At 38.3% G+C, this 19,717-nt stretch overlaps 2 protein-coding genes across 3 annotated transcripts in view; one reads left to right on the top strand and one right to left on the bottom strand.

Moving 5' to 3' along the window:
- The window catches only part of ddhd1b (DDHD domain containing 1b), a 58,761-nt gene extending 48,731 nt beyond the window's left edge, over positions 1 to 10,030 (bottom strand). Inside the window, exons 1-2 of the mRNA XM_056765101.1 lie at positions 8,712 to 10,030; positions 8,243 to 8,419 (exon numbers count right to left, since the gene is read on the bottom strand). Coding sequence (XP_056621079.1) covers positions 8,243 to 8,419; positions 8,712 to 9,486 — 952 coding nt within the window. The 5' untranslated portion in view covers positions 9,487 to 10,030. The remainder of the gene's footprint in view (positions 1 to 8,242; positions 8,420 to 8,711) is intronic.
- On the top strand, positions 3,179 to 19,187 carry cgrrf1 (cell growth regulator with ring finger domain 1). 2 transcript variants are annotated; one of them, XM_056765103.1, is made up of 6 exons: positions 3,179 to 3,552; positions 14,767 to 14,903; positions 14,991 to 15,168; positions 15,307 to 15,454; positions 15,544 to 15,651; positions 17,231 to 19,187. In XM_056765103.1, the coding sequence occupies exons 2-6, from the start codon at positions 14,843 to 14,845 to the stop codon at positions 17,570 to 17,572; spliced, it is 837 nt and encodes a 278-aa protein (XP_056621081.1). In that variant the 5' UTR covers positions 3,179 to 3,552; positions 14,767 to 14,842; the 3' UTR covers positions 17,573 to 19,187. The 2 variants fall into 2 exon arrangements, with proteins under 2 accessions (XP_056621081.1, XP_056621080.1); XM_056765102.1 differs by lacking the exon at positions 3,179 to 3,552 and adding an exon at positions 10,114 to 10,339.
- Positions 19,188 to 19,717: the final 530 nt, after the last annotated feature.

The raw sequence follows: 19,717 nt of genomic DNA, 5'->3' as shown, positions 1-19,717 counted from the left end.
ATTTAAAGCATAAATTGATGTCTGCCACTGAAATTCCCTTGCAGTAGCTCCGCTATAAGCTAGCGGGTGAGCCATAAACACGCTGGGAAGAAAGAGAATGTCACAGCGCATTGTGAGCGTGATTGTACGGTGCCTACATTTAAAACAAAGAACTTGAGCATAAGCAAGCCAGTGGCACTCCGTTTGGAGGAGTAAGGCCCTGACAAATGTGGCCTCAACAATCACATGAATTACACGTGTCCAGTTTCTTCAAGCGACTTGCGTGATCTGATTTTAATCTGTCTCAAAAACTTTTTGGAGGGCAATTACACCTAGTCGCACTCGTCTGCACGCTCTGTGAGTTAATGCTTAGCATGTTTATCTTTCACCATACAGAAAACTAAAAATATGTAGGATTTAATATCTATTTAAAACATGTTATTAAATTATTTTTATGATTATAAAAAATATATATATATTATTAAACTGAAAATAAACATACCATTTAGTATTAACTATCGGTTAACGGTTAACTGGTCAATGTGAGCATCCCTATAACTTACCCAACACTACTTACAGTACATGTTACCATCTCTGTCTTTTCATGAATATTTGTGTCAGTAAAAAAGCAAACCCTTATGGTCGATATTTTTTTACAAACATTACACAATCTATGTTTCATGAAAAAGCATTTGGGTTTAAAATGACAAAGGTAAACGAATGATGTGCAGTTATGAGTGAACTATCCCTTTAATTTTTTGAGTAACACCATAGACATCAAATTACAAAAGTTGCATATACTTTGAGCACTGCCACAGTAAATGACACCATTGGTCTCCTGAAGTGAGACGGGAACATCAGACCTGTCGTGCTCTGCACACGGGGTGAACAGCATCAGGATGCGGCAGTCGGAGTTTCAGAAGAGGGATTTCAGTCTAGTCGAGAAAGTCTGCCATAGACTCTACAAGACTCGACCCGACGAGAACGTGTTTTCGTCTTTTACGAAGTGGGTGATGTTGACTGCGTATGAGATATCATTGAGTAGGCATTACTCTAGTGACTTACTGACTTTCGGAAAATTAGCGGCTGCAGTATAATTAAACCATAGATATGGGAATTAAAGCAGCGTGTTTTGTACTGGCTGTTTTGGCATCAGAAAAGCGCAAAAAAAGAACGAAATTTGGAGAGTGGACACGTTCCTGGATTGCAAGAGAGGAAAAGTATTGGTTGTCCATTCCATAGAGAACTTGAGGTAAAGTTACGTTATGTTTAGCGTCAGCAATTATTCGCCAGCCCTTTTTTAATTCTATCGTGGTAGTCCCTCGAGGAAACATCATACAGACAGGAATACTGTTGCCATATCTCTACAAACTTTTCCTCCATTGCATTGTCCCACCTAGTAGCACCAACCACTGTTGTTTACAGAATGTTGTTTACAGAAGAGCATCAGTGAGAGCGCTTTTACGATGTCCTACGAAATGCAAATCGGGCTAAAATCGTGTAATCTAGAGAGGCCATGAATTGGATTTTACTCTTAATAGATATGTATTGTTTATTTTGTGTATAGTGCACTGATTCTTTTTAGTTCTCACTTTAATAATAAATGATAATTTCAAACTACTGATAGTTAATGGAAAATGGATCAAATGTGTGATTTCCTTTTACCCATGTTGAATTAGCATAGTTTTAAGGTTATGGTAACCAGTTTTTGTTTTAAAAAGCGTGCATGAAATTAGCATTTATAACAGTTGTGCTCAAAAGTTTACATACCCCTTGCAGAATCTGGACAAAGCTGAAACTTTTTGGGGGAAAAAAATAAAAAATATTTTTAATTTAGTCCTGCAAGTTATTTCACTAAAGAAATGTTAACATAAAGCTCACATATATATAATACTAACAGAATTTCTAAAAATAGCCCAGGGCAAATGTTATCAACCCCTGACTCTTAATACTGTATGATGTTACCTAAACAATCAATGACATTATGAAAAAAAAAATTATGTTAAGTCATTGTTGTTTAAGGGTTTCTTGTTTGTCATGAGTCATTAGACTGTCCACTAATCTTCAAAACATTCACCCAGGTCCTCCACAATCTTTGCTTTTTCAGCGTTTCTGGATATTTTACTCATGTCCAGCAGTAACTGTATGATGATGAGATTCCTCTTTTTACATTGAGGACAATCAAGAGACTCATACACAACTATTACAATAGAAAGAAACATAAAGACTGTCATTGATTGTTTAGTTAACATCATACAGTATTTAGAATCATGGGCGTGTAAACTTTTGCCCTGGGATATTTTTAGAAATTCTGTTAGTATTCTTTAGTGTGAACTTTATGTTAACATTTCTTGAGTGAAATAACTTGCTTAAGGGCAGAACTAAATAAAAAATAAACCTTAATTTTCAAAAATCCTCATTTTTTCACAAACGTTTCAGATTTTTCCATATTCTGCAAGGGGTACCTAAACTTTTGAGCACAACTGTATATAAAGGATGTCAGAGTTCAAGTAACTATTGATAGCATTCAGCATACATACCTGAAATAGATGGGGCATCAAGACATGAACTAGATTGGGCTAAGCAGTCAAAAACAGTGCATCTGTCTGTACATGATGGACTTTTGACAGGTGCATTTACATGTTACTTGTGTTTCCACCTTAACAAAGCCAAAGGTTTTGTTGCACTTGTGGAAACAAGCATTGTCACTCTCAGTATCAACATTGGTGAATTGTAACTAGGGATGCATCGATTCTACTTTTTCCTTGCCGATCCGATTCCGATATCTGGGTATCGGCCGATACCGATCCTGAAACCGATCTGATACTAGCACTGTTTTTCTTGATCAAAGTAGAGTTGCATATTTTATCTTTTATTGCCAGAGGTGGATAGTTCTTAAGCATGTTTACTTTCAAGTACATTTTAAAATATCTGTACTTTACCAGAGTAGTTTGGACAAAAAATACTTCCCTACAGTATGAAGCACATCATACTTATTCCACTACAGTCCATAAATAAATATTTTTTTTTTTACTTTAAATCCATGAGTACATTAAAATCTACCACTTTCCTTTACTTAAGTATTTTTACTTTTAAAAGTAGAAAAGTATGATTTTTTAAATGTTATTAAGTGCTGTATTGAACTTACAAAACAAAAATATGGTCTCATAAAGCTTAGATACGTACAAAATGTTTAACAAATAAATCCGTGTTTATTACACAAAACTATCACATTATACAATTCTCCAAACTCGCTCATGCACATCCTGGACACAAAATGATGCGCTTAATACATTCGCTTCTACGTTATTTAAAGTCATGCGCATTGGACGCAGAATGATGCGCTTAATGCACCCGCTTCACTCAAGAGCATCCCGGATAGTGATGATCCTGATTTCGCGGGGATCTTTTCTTCCCAAGTTCAAAACAGTTATAACACAAAGAGAATATATATGTTATGTGTTTAAATCTTATACATTGGATCCATCCTAAAGTAAAAAAAAAGAGTTATGGTGTATGAAGACGCATAACATAGACCGCTTCAAGTGCTTGAATCTAATAACTTTACCCTCGGTGAGTACAGTCTCCGGCAAAATGCATTTTAAATAAACCACAGTCTATTATCTAGTTATTATGAAGAATATTGAAAACTTTGGAACGAGTAACGTCCTGACTGTTCCCGGACACACTCATACTGGATTGAGATTGACAGATGACCGCACCAACGGAGGTCAGAGTTTTTTTATTTATGCTTTATTGGTTTATTCCTCGCATAAAGCTATCGAAAAACATGACATCGAATACAGTGCATGACAACTTTTATGGTAATTTCCAGATAGTTAATCCTTTTTGAAGCTGTAGAGTAACATCCACGGGTATCGCAACGGATCGGACTGAAGAGCACCCGTCAGTCCGATACCCGATCCAGCAAAAAAGACCCGTATCGGCCCCAATTCCGAAGCAAAGATCGGATCGGTGCATCCCTAATTGTAACAACACTTTTGAACATTTAAACATTTAGTTTAGAGATAAGCTAATAGGTTAAAATAAGGGCCGTCAAAACGCAAAATATTAATCGATGTGATCAAAAACCTTTTTTAAAGTAAGGTCTACTAAACGTTAAATCGATTACACCTAAAGGAGTCATCGTGAATGAATTTATATAAGTTAATATGACAATAAGTTTGACATACTTCGCCTAACTGAAACGTGGCTTAAACATAATGATTACACTGGTCTTAACGAATTAACCCCACCCCAAGCTATTGTTATAAGCATGATCCCTGTTGGTTGGTCATGGAGACGGTGTTGCAACAATCTACAGAAATATTCCAAATGTTACTTAATCAACAGGATGCAAGTTTAAGTGATTTAAAGCGCTTGATCATAAAGTCACTCTTCCAGATATAAGACAGAAACCATTACTAGCTCTCATTTTGGCCACTTTGTATAGACCCCAAGCCTCCTATGCGGTTTTCTGAAAAGAGTTTGCAGCCCTAGGGGTTGATTTTGACATTCATGTAAATAACGCAAATGATGCTTTTGGAGTTGCATTCATGGATTTATTTAACTCATTTGGGGTCAAGCAAAACATTAACAAACCCACCCATCGCTTTAATCATACCCTAGACCTAGTTATAACACATAGAATCGATCTTAGCAATATAGAGATCATACTTCAAAGTAATGATGTCTCCCATCAATACCTAGTCTCGTGTAAAATGCATATCGGAATTTAAAGTCACATCGCCCTGCATTATCGACAGGGCAGAACAATTATCCCAACCACTAAAGATATATTTACAGATAACCTGCCCGACCTGTCCCAACATTTTAATGCACCCTGAAAGGGATATTTCACTACCAAATCGAAATTTCCTCATGTTTTACTCACCCTCAAGGTATCCTAAGTGAATATGGTTTTCTTTTGGCAGAATAATCCAGTCAGAAATATAATACAACGTATCATTTTGTTTCCAAGTGGTTGAATGCGAGTGAACAGGTGTTGATATTTTGAAGTTCCGAATAGTGTATCCATCTATCAAAGAACTACTTGACATGGCTCCCTGATTTTAACAAAGGTCTTCTTAAGCGAATCAAAGCGTTTGTTTAAAAGAAATATCCATATTGACAGTGCTATTAACGTTGATGTCTAGCTTCCATTAGGGATGTACCGATATCACATTTTCCTTTGGCGATCCGATTCCAATACCTGAATTCTGAGTATCGGCCAATACCGATCCTGAACCGAAACTAGCATTGTTTTTCTTGATCAACGTAGAATTGCATATATTTTTATCTTTTATTTCCTAAGGTTGATAGTACTTAAGCATTTTACTTTGTTTTATACCGCTGTATGAGGTCTACGTTCGTGTGGTTTTTACATTCAAAAACATCGGATTTTGAGGCCGGTTTTAATGGGGCATGCATTGAAGACTTCAAAGTAAATGCCCACTGCCAGGGGCGCCATATAGGGGGGAAAAGTTAGGACAATTCCAAGGTCCCATGACTGACAGGGGCACCAAATATATGTAAAAACTAATATAACATTATCAAACCATCATCATTCATTATATATTTTTATATAATAATACAATTAATGATCTCTTTGTTTTAAAAATCCCCATAGACCAAAAAGTAAAGATCCATATTGACCGACCACCCCCCTGTATATGGTTTGGTCCTGCCTTAGCGCTCTCAGTGACGGTGTTTAGTTGCAGACAGTAGATGTGCCAGAACTACAGTGACCACAATGTTGCCTAGTAAAGTTAAATCAAAATCTGGTCTTCAAAAAAGGAAAGAGAGAAAAGAGAGAGAGGAAAGACAAAGGAAAGGGTGTCAAACTGTAACCCAGTTTTTCACCAAGGAAGGTGGGTAGCCTATAGCAGTGGTTCTCAACTCTGGGCCACGAGATCCACTTTCCTGCAGAGTTCACCACCAACTCTGATAAAACAACTAGAGGCTAATCAGTGACTTCAGGAACAGACCCAATCAACTTATTGTTGGGCTGCGCAGATTGTTTGGCAAGTAACGCGAGAGCGATTCAAATGCTTACCGCGCAATCTGTACTTAAATCTCTTTTGCAGTACTTAAATGTCATACGATGATAGATTTGCGCAGCGCCGCATTTAGTTTAACGCATCTATTCTAAAGACGCTGATTAGCTTGTTCAAGTGTTTTATATCAGAGTTGGAGATAAACTCTGCAGGAAAATGGATCTCGCGGGCCAGAGTTAAGAACCACTGGCCTAAAGTCTGTGAGTGGTATTAACCTGTTGGCTTAATGTCCATAGTGAAATAAGATAGCTAGCAACAGACTAGTTTTAGCCCACATTTAATCACCATTTAATCAGTGCAGGAAAAAAGTTTAGCACTATAATAACCCTGGTGTGGAAATTCCATTTTAAATGTCCACTATATTTTCTTGTTGGAATATATGTGCAGCTAAGTTAAAAAAACTTCCGTTTTCATTCATTTGAGAGGATGATGTTCATTTTTAAGTGTGTTCATTTTTCTTTTTTTAAATCTTTCATTAATAATTATAATAATAATTAATAATAATAATAATAATTTTGTTAAGAGAATTTAAAATTCTGTCAAATTTTACAATAACAATACATTGAGACTGTAAAAGATGGCCTTCAGCACATTTTTATGGTTGCTTTTAATCTTGCATCAAATAGTGAACTGCATACTAGACTTGCATGCATGTACAAATCCCCAGCAGTAAATATTGTGCGAGTACTAGTATTTAACTACAAGAAGCAAGACAGTTGCAAGCCTTAATTAGAGACAACAGCTGCGCAGAGGGGGTCCAATTTGATTTTTTGTCATGGGGCCCAAAATTCCTGCCGGCGCACCTGCCCACTGCTATGATTGGGTAGCAGTTTGCATAGTAAACTTAGTTGGAGCCTTCTGTGAATTTGGTTAGACACATAACGTTAGGTTACACATTAACCCTATCGCCCAACCCCAGATCACAGTGATTATTTGAGTTTTACTGACAGCGTTGAGAATTACAACAAATCAAAGACAGCGCATAAACATTATGACCAATCAGAAGTCACTGTTTTGTTGCTGCAAATCAACAGTCAGTCAACTAACTGACTAACTAAGTTTTTTGCCAGCTTTCTTACATTTATGACTTGCATTGTGCTCCTCTCAACTCAAAGCCATCAGCACAGTCTTTTACTATGTTTTTGTCTTTTTTATTTTAGATAATGTTAATACTTTATGCTTTCAAAATTGCATTAATCTTACAATGTTATTTTATATTGGGGTTAAAAAAAGGGGGATCAATTTTTTTATCCAAAGTTTGCATGTTTCTGTCAAGTGTAGCTGGAAAAGATTTTTAGTTGTTTCTTCAAGAATGTGAGGGACGTAGTTTATTGGATTGAATTGTGAAGATTGTTCCGCCTGCAAGGGATGGTGAAGGAGATTGAGTGGGAGATTGACCTTGTGCCCTTCTTTTATGAATGTGTCAGTGTGTTATTGACTCAGTCTTAAAAAAACGTTTTACACACACAGCTTCAAAGCACTTCTGTTCAGATGACTTGTTTAGGGCCCAATTGTTTTAGATTTTTTTGTATAACATATTTAATCAGATTTACCAATTGTTATATTTTTTATTTGTGCTGGTGAATCATGAACAATAGGTTAGACTGAAAAGATAAGGTGGGGCCGAGGGGCCGCTGCAAACTTGAGTGGAGATGTAATCTTACTCCAAACTTTTGATAACACTTGACAGCCCTGGGTACACTACAGTGTGGTTTCATTAGAAATACTGTGCTGTTTAAATTGAAACATTCTTTTAAACATACTTTTAGTTATGAAAAAGAAATTATAAGACTAATATCATAATCTATTATGTCGGTTTAATCCTCCATATTGTGTGGGATGATGAATTTTACTTATTTTAATTAGATTAGATAAGCGTTGGGAAAAAAACAGCATAGATGCATGCAATGAGGGCAAAAGGATCCAAGAAAAAATATTTAGGCTAATGTTCTGGGAAGTTTATGTTTTTGGTTATCTTTACAGAAATAACATTTACATTTTTGGTTTCTATTACATTTTTGGACCAACATAACTTGTTGGTCCCAACAATAGTCAATAGTAACAAACTAACGTTCTACTTCCATAAAGAAACCGTCCTAAAAAACGAACCTAAAAAAATAATTTTCTCTGAAAAAAAAAATAACATTAGGGGAACGTTCTGGGAACAAAATTGTTTCCTGGGGAGTAACTGTTACATTAGCTTTTACCATCCTTGCTGTCCACCGTGGTAGTCACAACTTCTGTGTCAAACGTGTCTTTCATCTGCTGTCCTCGGAAGCGTTCCAGGTGCTCCAGTTCAATGAGGTCACTATCCTCTTGCTCCAAAGGCAACCAGGTGCCATCTGTAAACCACTGGCCTCTCATGACCGGGATATGGTCTTGTTCTATAAAAGCATTCAGTCATATAAAGCAATATTTTCCCAAACCTTAACAGTTTATACAAAGAATAAAAAGATCAAATGAGAGTAAGGTTTGGACAGTTACAGAAGAGAAGGGAATATTTTTAAACAAATAGTGAATTGGAGAGACCAAACTTTATGGACTACGGTTTCATTTTTTATATTTAAATTGACCTTGAAAGACCGTGGTAACAATGGAATTTACTTTATTGACATCTGCAAATGTTTTTTAACAATATTATCACTTATAAGTGCACAATGCACAAAAAATACTCACGGTTCCAGTATACAGGGTAACAGTCCTTCCTTTTAATGTCCACCTCGTAGAGCCCTCCGCGTACGCATACTGCCTCCACGTTAACACTGTCTGAATCCAAGTCAGTCTCGTCTTTTAAACATGCAGCATCAAAACTCCCGGGTACTGGCAGCGTTGAGACGGCCGCAGTTTGCCTGTCAAAACCCAGTGCTTCACATCCTAATACTTCTTCAAATAAATACTCCGCCTCTTCACCAGCATCCTTCAGCATGACCTCGTTAGGATTAAGTTCGCAAAATTTGCGATAAACCAGTTCCATTTTCAAAGAATCGTGACCCACAAACGGTTTCCAGGTCCTTTTGTCCTCCTTGTAGAACCAACGCACCTCTTCGGGTCCGAGTTCTGTGACAACCTCACCACGGTGTCGGGAACTGTTTGAGCGATTGCGCTTTTTCGTAGCAACGTTCCCATCACTTATGCTGTAGTTCGGGTCAACGGGAATGACAAGATAATCTGTCTCCGGATCAGCAACGAGACGGTCATGATAGCCAGCATAACTCTCTTCTACAAGGCCTAACATCATACCCTCCTGGGATAGTCCGCGTTGCCCTCGGGGCAGGGGAAGAATGCCGTCAATCCCCGACTGCACCGCATCCATCCGACCGCAGATCGCATCGCCCGTGGGTTCATCACAGCACGACGTGCAAGCATTATCCATCCTTCCCCATTCACAGTTGCTTAAATTGTCCTGGCTTCCCAAAAAACTCAAAGACGTTTTGTCCTGACAAACGCTCATCGCTGTCACCGCTTTATAGAAAATAGCAAACGAAGCGTTTTAAGCACAAATCCGCTGATAATAATAACAACAAATCTTATGACGCCAAAACCTCTCTTTCCCCCTGTGCGACCACAGCGTCCACCATCTGTACAGATGCGTCAATCACGCGCCTCTGGCATCTAACCCCTCTAAATAAAAGCGAATTTTGTCGCACTGTCCTCAATTTGAAAGCACAGATAAGCCAACATGTTCACTTCTCGTTAATATGCCCGCTCTATTCCTCCCGCTACAGCCCCTATGCTTGTTCCTCCCTCCGCCTGAAATGGTAATCGGTGCGTTCTAAACGGTATATGTCACCCTCTGAAGGGACCTTCGGGAAGGGTACACGACACAAAACGTCGCTCCAAATAAAGAGAAAATTACCTTGTTTTTATTGCTCCTTTTGCCAAGTGAATTTTAAACGGACACAGTAAGAGATCCAATTGCGTTTTTCCTTCTAGTGTTTATACACCAAGAGCTTTACTATTCGAAGGGAGTAGGGCATAGGGGTGATCAATTCCCTTCCGAATTCCGCAAGGAATGTGTCATGTGGCGGCTGTCACGTGTGGGTCTAAGGGTTTGGTCCTGCAGGCCACCGTAGCGGCTGTCGCAAACGGAAGTTTACGTTTCCGCGTCATGCAGTGTGAGAGAAGGATGATTTTTTATATTTAAAGTAATCATTTTAGTCAATACGTCATCCTGTATCAGTATTACTCTATGTTTTTAGAATGGCTGCTGGATTTTTAGTAATGATGTATGAGTATTCTCCTCTTTTTTACATCACTATTATATCAGTGTGTTTCATCATCACTGTGGCTGTGGTGCTGGGCTGGTAGGTTTATATATTTTTTAGCATCAATAACTGTTTTTGTTAATACTTTTAAGTTATATGTTCTGCATAAACTGTCTAAGGTAACAGACTTTGAGTGAGAGACAAATCGTCGCCTTAGAATTAGAGGCCCTATCCATACCTGTTAACAATCTCGTTTTGACCGTGAATCTACCATCACCCTCCGGTTTCGTTATTTCTCCTTTGAAACTCCCGCATTTCGCTTATTTCGGTTAAAGCTATGCGTGTATGTAGCTTTGTAATGGTAAAAAATAAGAATAGACTATTTTATGTACAAGGTATGTGCTGTATGCAGCAGAATGAAATGATTTACAGAAAAGTTGTATAAAAAGATAGTGTATTATCTGGAGGATATACTTATTTTTGTTATGAATTGCATGCTGGGTAATAAACATTAAACTGTTCAAGAGGTAGATGGCCTGAGGGAAGAAGCTGTTTTTGTGTCTGGTTGTTTTGGTGCTCAGTGCTCTGCAGCACCGACCAGACAGCAGCATGTGAAGAGATGATGGCTTGGATGTGAGAGGTTTTCTGAGCCCTTTTCCTAAATCTGGATGTATACAGTTCTTGGAGGGTGGACAGGTGAGCACCTATGATCTTCTCAGCAGTCCGAACCATCCTCCGTAGTCTTATATCTGACTTTGTGGCTGTGCCAAACCAGACAGTGATGGATGTGCAGAGGACAAACTCTATGACTGCTGAGTAAAACTGTTTTAACAGAGCATGTGGTAGATTGAACTTCTACAGCTGATGTAAGAAGTACATCCTCTGCAGGGTTTCATTTAGTCATGGAGCAAATGTGATTGTCCCACTTCAGGTCCTGAGAGATGGTTGTGCCCAGGCAGGAACCTGAATGACTCCACTGCTGCCACAGTGCTGTTCATGATGGTGAGAGGGGGAGTGCAGCGGGGTTTCTCCTGAAGTCCACAATCGTTTCCACTGTTTTAAGCATGTTCAGCTTCAAGTTATTATGACTGCCCCAGACAGTCAGCTGCTCGACCTCCTGTCTGTAAACAGACTCATCACCATCCTGCATGAGGCCTATGAGTGTGGTGTTGTCTGCGAACTTCAGAAGTCTTACAGAAGGGTCCTGGGCGGTGCAGTCATTGGTGTACAGGGAGAAGAGCAGTTATGAGTGATTGCACCCCTGGGGGGCGCCAGTGTTAAAGGCAGATCTGAAGTCAGCAAACAGGATCCTCACATAGGTCCCTGGTCTATCCAGATGTTTCAGGACAAAGTGCAAGCCCATGTTAACTGAATCCTCAACAGACCTGTTTGCTCTGTAGGCAAACTGCAGGGGGTCCAGTAAGGGTTCTGTGATCTCCTTCAGATAGGCCATTGATTCTTCTCGATTCATTTGTGGCCATACTTCTTCTTAGTATGTTTTATGGCAGGTTGTAAATAAACTTTAGTGAAAAAGTAAATGAAAGAGTGAAGAGAAATGTCTATATTTCGTAATACATTTTAATATTTCCTCTCTTTTCCTAATAAATCTCTATACTGCACTCACTCGTTTTCCTGCATTTGGGCCATCATATAAGATATTACTTAAAGGGTTCATATGGCGCGAATACGTGTTTTTCTGTGTCTTTGGTGTGTTATAAGTTGCCCATGCATGTATTAGACATGACAAATTGCAAATAGTAAAGTGTCGGAACAAGAGATGTATTCTATATAAAAGTGAATGCTCACTCAGACCTGCCTGAAATGCCTACTGTAACCACACCCCCAAAAATCTACGTCAGTTCGTTGTATAATGTCACAAAGACCGCTCAAATGTAAATGCATGTTAGATGGGCGTACCTGTCAGTACTACAATTGCTTTGAACCTAATGTTCCAAATAAGGTAAGAGTTGTTATATTTCCGTCACACACTTGTAGTATTCGACCAATCACTAGGCACTGGTTAACTAGCCAATCATAGCAAACCTCCCTTTTCAGAGCGATGAACTTTGTATAAAATCTGCACGATTCAGAGAGGCCGGGCAAAGAGGAGATAAAACATGCACGGAATTTGGAAAATACTGCATTTTTTTAACCTTCAGTCTTGTAACAATATACTTGTTTTAGCCGTGTCAAATGACCCCTTCAATGTGAATTCCTTAAATCCTATCTTTCCAAACGTTCTACCAAAACATACCGAATTGTCATGTGACTTTTTTATACACCACGTGGCTTTTGTAGGTCCGCCAAAAAGTGTTTCCATTGCAGTTTTGCGAAATATGCCTTTATCTTATTGCCTGAAAATACACCTCATACTTAGCGTGAGAACTTTTTTAAGATTCATGGGAGTTTTTGCGAAATTGACCTGTTTCTATTAGGCTTATTTTCGAAGGCGCCATTTCAATTTGCTATTTTTTGAAGGGTAATGGAAACCACCTGGCTACTGAACTTTTGCTCTCGCAGGCTGAGTTATCATTTGGTAGGCGAAATTTAACGGTTGCTGAAGTGGATTAGAGAGGATTCACATCCCTGCTAAAAGCGTTCTCTTATCACACCACTTAAGATCAGCAGATTCCATTTCGCGTTTTTCATGCAATGCTAGCTCTTCACAGTTTGTGTCCGCTCATGCCTGGGCCTCATCGCCACAAGATAATCGGGCCAATTTCTCCTCTTCTGACAATCCTAGGTAAAGTTCCGATGATCTTAAATGGCTCAAAAGATTATTTTATCATATTTTCCTGTGGTGAGATGTAGAGATGTTTTCAGGCCGATACCGAATTATTTCCATGTGAATTAGACCGATAGCTGATATTTTGAAAAATGAATTGTATGGAATAAATTATATTTATTTATGAAAAAAAATATGTTCTGATGACTTAAAAATTCCATACAATACTAGAACTATTCAATTAATCATTTTGCTCATCATTGGATTAACTAGCACGATTTGAATTTATATAATACGTGTAAATAATTGAATTGCCTTCATAGCTTTATTGTGTATGTTGTTGAAAAGACCGCAAATGTTTTCATGAAGCTATAACATTAAAAGCATATTTTAGACACACTTAGTTAGTACATTAGCCTATTCCTTGAGTGTATTGTCGGCAAGACGGGCATTTAATCACACCCATGTGTGTCTCTGAACATTTATGTGTATAAATAAGTTTCGAAAAATAACTCGATCTAACATTTGTCGCGAGCAGCTTGAGATTGCGGAGTCTGTGTGTGTGTGTGTGTGTGCGTGCGCGTGCGCGTGCATGAGAGTGTCTGACTGAAGACCGGCGATTCAAGTTCTTTATGCCTTAAAGTGGCTTGTATTTTTTAAATGGCTTAGCTTAAAATGACGTGCAAAACGCCAGCTCGATCAATTACAAGAAACGCGTGCAGTGTGCTGCTCGCTTGCAGAGCAAAATCATTGTTATCCTATGGATGTGAATTATATCTACATGATAATAATACGTAAATCCTGCGGAACCTGCATGAAACCCGCAAAGCTGCTCCGAAATTCAGGCACCAATTAAATTGAAGTGTTTTGCATCTTCAGTGTAGTGGATTGAGATTTATTTTAACGTCTGATCCTGACTTACCTCAGAGAGCATGAACCCGAAGCAGCGCTTTCGGTGTGAGAGTGAAAAACACTTTCTGTTCTGCAGGCTCCCGCGTTGTTTGGCCGGACTCGTGACTTAGTCCCAACAAATCAGAGGGGCAGTGGTCGGGGATTACTCTAGGCAACAAACTAGAGTAACGTGTTCCGACTGCTCTCACTAAATCCTTGGCTGCATCAGAGCCAAATAGCGCATTTCAAAATTAAATGACTTATCTGCAAATCGGCTTTGAAAATGATCAATATCGATTATCTGCTAAATCTTTGATATCGACGCCGATAATCGGCCAGTTCGATAATCAGTCGACCACTAGTGAGATCTGTGTTAAGCCGAGTTCACATTGCCTGATTTTCCAAGTCGTTGCATCACTGTTCTTTTCAAACTGCATGACTATCTGGGGTAGCATTCAGTTGCTGCAGTGTTCACACTGAACGGTGGATCAGCGACAGGAGAGTACACACTGCATCCACTTTACAATAGGTCAGAATCGCCCACAGCTGTCTGCTCCGCAAACTACATTCCACAACCAAACGCACACAAGAAGTGATACGTGAGGTCAGAGTTCTCGCTCGACATTGGAAGCCATGCTTGCTGATGTTGTGATCTCCTCCCTGAACCTCATTTTACCATGTATCTTTCCTTCTCATTGAACAGGTCATCGCTGATGTATTTTTCAGTCAGAACTCATTTCACACAGAAGGATTATGAGTCAAAATATTTGCCAAATGCCTTGTGTCGCCCACTCTCTCAGATCGCGTCTTTGATAATTCACAATGCGGGAATTGAAGAACTTTAGTTCCCTCATTAAAAGCTAAACTTGATAGCTTCACCCCTCTTCGTGACTAACTTTTCTGTGTTAAGGTTTGGATTTGATGTTCCAGTCATTTTACGCAGCTCAGATGATACTGAATCTCTCACACTTGTCCCCGAAAGAAAGATGGTGCTGGTAACCAATCCATTTTCCTTGGAGATGACCTCTAAAGCTGGTACAGTAACGGGTGAGAATCAGCTAATAAAAAATGTTGAATCAATGTAAATTATGCAAGCTTTAATCAGTGAATGAATTTGCTGTTGCATTATGTCAGAGGGGTTGAGCTTGCAGGCATACTGCCTTGAAGACAGTGTCCTCTGTTGTTTCTGGGGTTGTGAGGTCCGTGCTCTTCAGTCAGCCCTTCAAAGTCATCAGCATGGGCCTAGACTTTGTACCCCAGAGCTATTTGAAGATGCTCTGGAATTCAGCTACCACCTCTGTCAAAACTTTAGGTATCCTTCCAGTGTCTGTTAGAAGTAGCTGTTTATAAACATTTCAATACACCTCTAGTTAATGCATATGAAACAGATCCAACAAACAAACAAATTTACTATGACAAACTTTTTCTTATGTCCTAAATGGATTATCAGTTTACAGAGAGAGAAAAAGGAGGAATGCTTCACCCAAATGCAACCAGAACTCGGAGTGAATGATTTTGGATTTTTGCCCCGGGATCGATATCCCCTGGTGGCTGTGTTGATGCTGACCAATCCAGAAACCAGGGAAAACTACAATATTGTAAGCAGGAAAAAAAAGGGGGATGTTGGGAATGATGGGAATGTTTGAAAAAATAGTTTATAGTAAAAAAAATCACTATGCTTATCCAGGTGGCTAGTGTGACAGTGCTCCATGTCCCTGATGACAAATACAGAACCTCTGCGAGAATTTTGTTCCAGTATCTTCTCACAGCAAAGGGGAGCTTGTATGATTTGAAGGTATGGCAAAAATATTTACAACATTTTCTCATTATATAATAAGTTAACAAAGTTCACACTAAAGAATAAAGAAACAACTATGACTAAACATAAAAACTGTCATTGATTGTTTATGTAACATCATTCAGTATTAAGAATAAGTATCAATTAAGGGCCTTCTAAACTTTTGCACTGGGCAATTTTTAGAAATTCTGTTATTATTCTTTAGTGTGAACTTTATGTTAACATTTCTTTATTTAAATAACTTGCTCAAGGCAGGACTTAATTAAAAATAAACCTTCATTTTCAAAAATTCTCTTCTTTTTCCAAAAATCCTCTTCAAAATCCTCTTCAAAGTTTCAACTTTTTCCAGATTCTGCAAGGGGTGTCTAAACTTTTGCATACCACTGTATCTGTGAGTCAGGAGTGTGTGTACAGAACCACCCTATAATGATAAAAATCCACCCATAATATATTTTTTAATCCCTGATAAACCTCAACAGTCCTCTAGAACGAGCTGTTCGCATTCTCCCAGTAACCTGAGAGACAAAACGAATGTAAGTAAAATCCTGGAGTCATGGGTCATTTATCGTCACTTATTAAAACAATGTGCAAGTTGTAAAGACATAGAGCATGTTTTTAGTTTTTATAGATATTACACATTTGTCCTGTGTAATTTCACATAAAAGCAATGTGCACGTTGTAAAGACATAACGCGTTTGTGCATTCACTCATAGAGAGCATGTTATCTGTTTTTATGGATATGACGTGTTTATCATGTGAACTTTAACTTATAGTAGCAATGTGCTGGATTTAAAGGCGTTTGTCCATTCACACAGAAAACAGTGTGCAGAGTTTTTAAACAAATTATGCGTTTTTCTTGTGTAGCTACTCTCACTTATACAAAAAAAGATGAGACAGTGTTTCTCATTTGCTGAAAGGCAGAGTAGGTCCTTTGGAAAATGTTAACGTTAACATCTCCAGGTACCCGCTTTCTGTCCGCCATTGTTCCACTGCCTCCACATCGCACATGAGCGCGCTGATGGCGTATGATGTCTGCATGAACAGGGTGTGCAGTGGGATGCAAAATACGTTGACTGAAAATGTACACATGACGTATCATTGCCCTCAGACCGAGGGCAGTAATTGGTCCAATGTTTTTTGACCCTATGCCTTTCACAGAAGATATATAATTATAAAAATACCAATGCTTCGCTTTACTTATTGATCGCTATCGGATGTTAAGAGACTTCCAACCAGCATGACAAATACGTTTCTGGTCCTGCGCTTTCTGCTGGAAAGTATCTTGTTTTTCCTCAAAGGCAAAAATGGACATGCAGAGCACAGTATAATAAAAGATCTGTGTTGTATTTTGAATTGAAACTGCACAGCCACATTCTGTGGACTCCTAAGATCTACATTACATTTTGTAAAAGCGCTAGATTTGGGGCCCTTTAAAGGTTGATTTTAGACACATTGAACTTCACCTGCCTTGTATTTCTAGATTTAAGAGGAGGACAGACTTAATTATGTGCTGTTAATTAAGTGTTATGTCCAGAGAGGGTTTGTGAACTATAAATCTCTCCTCTTTCTTTCACAGCCTCTCTTTATGTCCGCTGACAATAGCAATCTCTCTGGAACCGACGAACCATCAACTACCAGAGAAGGGTCAGGGCTTCAAAACATAGACCTCGATGAAAACGGGGAGGAGTCAGAATCGGAAAAGGAGTGGACAGATAACCTAGGCAGAGATTGCGTGGTGTGTCAGAATGCACCAATAAACAGAGTGCTATTACCATGCAGACATGCATGTGTATGCGATGGCTGCGTGTGCCACTTCCTGCACTGTCCGATCTGCAGAGCTTTTGTCCAAGAGTCTTTTGCTTTGTCTAACAATCCAACTCATGATGAGGATAAGGAGGAAGACTTAATGCAAGATTGAACCAGTCTAAAGTCGGTATTACATTTGTAAACAATTCTTTGGTGGACTGGACATTGTAAAATAAACATTGCAACATCTTTACACTTTGTCTACACCAGACGTGACCGACGCGGCCAGACAAAAGACATTAGAACCCTTTTTCATTTTGTCCAGCACGACGCGACAAACCCATTAAGAACAAGCAGGTTGTCATGTCGCGCATGTCGCATCCGGTGTGCATGTAGACACGGTGTTTGGGTCAAGAGATGCAAGGCAGCTGTTTTTTAACCTCTCAGTAGAATAAGTACCTGTTATTCTAGCATCATATAGCATTATTTTAGGTTTAGGAATTTTAGATGATCAAGATTTTTATTTATGTTTATAGAAGAGAATATTTATTTTTTCTGTATATTTGTTAAGCTAACAAATACATGTTTCAAATGGATAGTTTTGAAGGTTCTCATCATAACTCAGAGTAAAATATATTTTGATCATCTGCTCCAGAATATTGCCCCACTTATACTGCGATTACCACAGAGTTGCCATAGGGATAGCCAGGAGAACCAATGTTCTGACAATCTATGCTACCTCCTCAGAATGTGCTACCAGTCTGACTATGGGTTTCGTCGGAACACCTGGGGCCAGTTGTTCAAAAAGTAATCTGATTGGATTTCAGCTATCAGATTGGATCAAATCTTAGAAGTGGGTTGTTCAAAAGAAAAGAAAATGGATCTGGATTAGGTCAGTATCCATCTCAGGCCTGATCATTACCAGCAAATCCGCTGAGAAAACAAAATGTATCTGACCCGTTTCAAGTCTACACAGAATATTAAATGTTAAGGCTCTATAGAAGAGATCATACATCGCAGCCTTGATGAGTAATGGAGAAGACAAACACCATTGTCATTCACTCAAGCTTCAAATGACACATCACTGTTATCACTGATCTTCATATTCTTTTCAATTGACTTTCACACCACTGCGTCTATTACGCTGTTAAATGCTGCTTTGCCTGGCTGGCTGTGTGCCGTAAATGAAACATTATGGTTATTTTTAAAGGGGGCAGGGTCACTTTATATGTATTGCGCTCTCTGCATTTTTCAGATGAAATTAAGTCAACACATCAAATAATGCTGTGCATTCCAAGGCATTGCAGTGGGGCTTTAATGTCTGTACACTTGCTGTATCATCCCCTATCTCCTGCTGTATCTAGTAGACTATGTCTTAAGTGAATGCAAACAATGGATGTGATCAGAATTAGCTCTTAAAGTGACCGTAACCAAATGAAACCTGTTGCTGTCTCTATTATAAGTCTATTTATTACCAAAACATTTGGCAGTAAAACAGTAACGTAATTGTTCATTGTAAGTTATAGCACTAAATGAGATGTTATTGTAAAGTGTTACAAACATTTTGTGATCTATAGATCGTTTCATGGGATGCGCGCCAGGACTACGGTTAACTTACAACTATTTATATTTAAAGTTCACCATATACATAAAATGCCAGCTGTTAAAATTTACCCATGCACAGGAATATTGTTTTGATATTGGTAAAAAATCATATTATGTCACTGTTTTATGTGTCAGTCAAAACAAAGTAATGTCTAGAGACTAGACATTATTCTTTTAAGTCATTAACTATGTTTTTGTGTTGTTTATTTATGTTCAAAGCTAAGAAAATAAGTTCTCAAAGAAAATTGCTTTTCTTTGTAGTATAACAATTAATAGAACGACAAATTCAAGTGCACTGTTTTACCTAAATAATTATTAATTTGTTTAGCTATGTGTAAGTCGAACAAGAAAACAAAACATGGGGTAATCATAAAAAATATAGGCGCTTTAACAACAGGGGAATGTAAATAACACAGTTTTAGTAAAAGTCAATGACTTTAATCCTGTGGTGGTACACTGAAAAAAATTATTCTTGAGGGTTAGTAAATATTACCCATGCAAATCAGTCAAATTTTACTCGCATATATAAGTGAGCAAAGTAAACTACATGCAAACTTACTGAATCTACTTAATAAAATTGAGGCAAGAATTTGCACTCAATTAGATTGAGTAGATTTTATTCTATGTTTTTAAGTAAGAGTACCTAAATTAATCAGATATGACTGATAAATATAAATTTTACCAAATATTGCTCAATATTAGTTACTTATAA

Source organism: Triplophysa dalaica, chromosome 13, assembly GCF_015846415.1.
Source record: "Triplophysa dalaica isolate WHDGS20190420 chromosome 13, ASM1584641v1, whole genome shotgun sequence".
NCBI lineage: Eukaryota > Metazoa > Chordata > Actinopteri > Cypriniformes > Nemacheilidae > Triplophysa > Triplophysa dalaica.
Note: the sequence above shows the minus strand (reverse complement) of the source record. Positions and strands in the feature narration are given on the sequence as shown.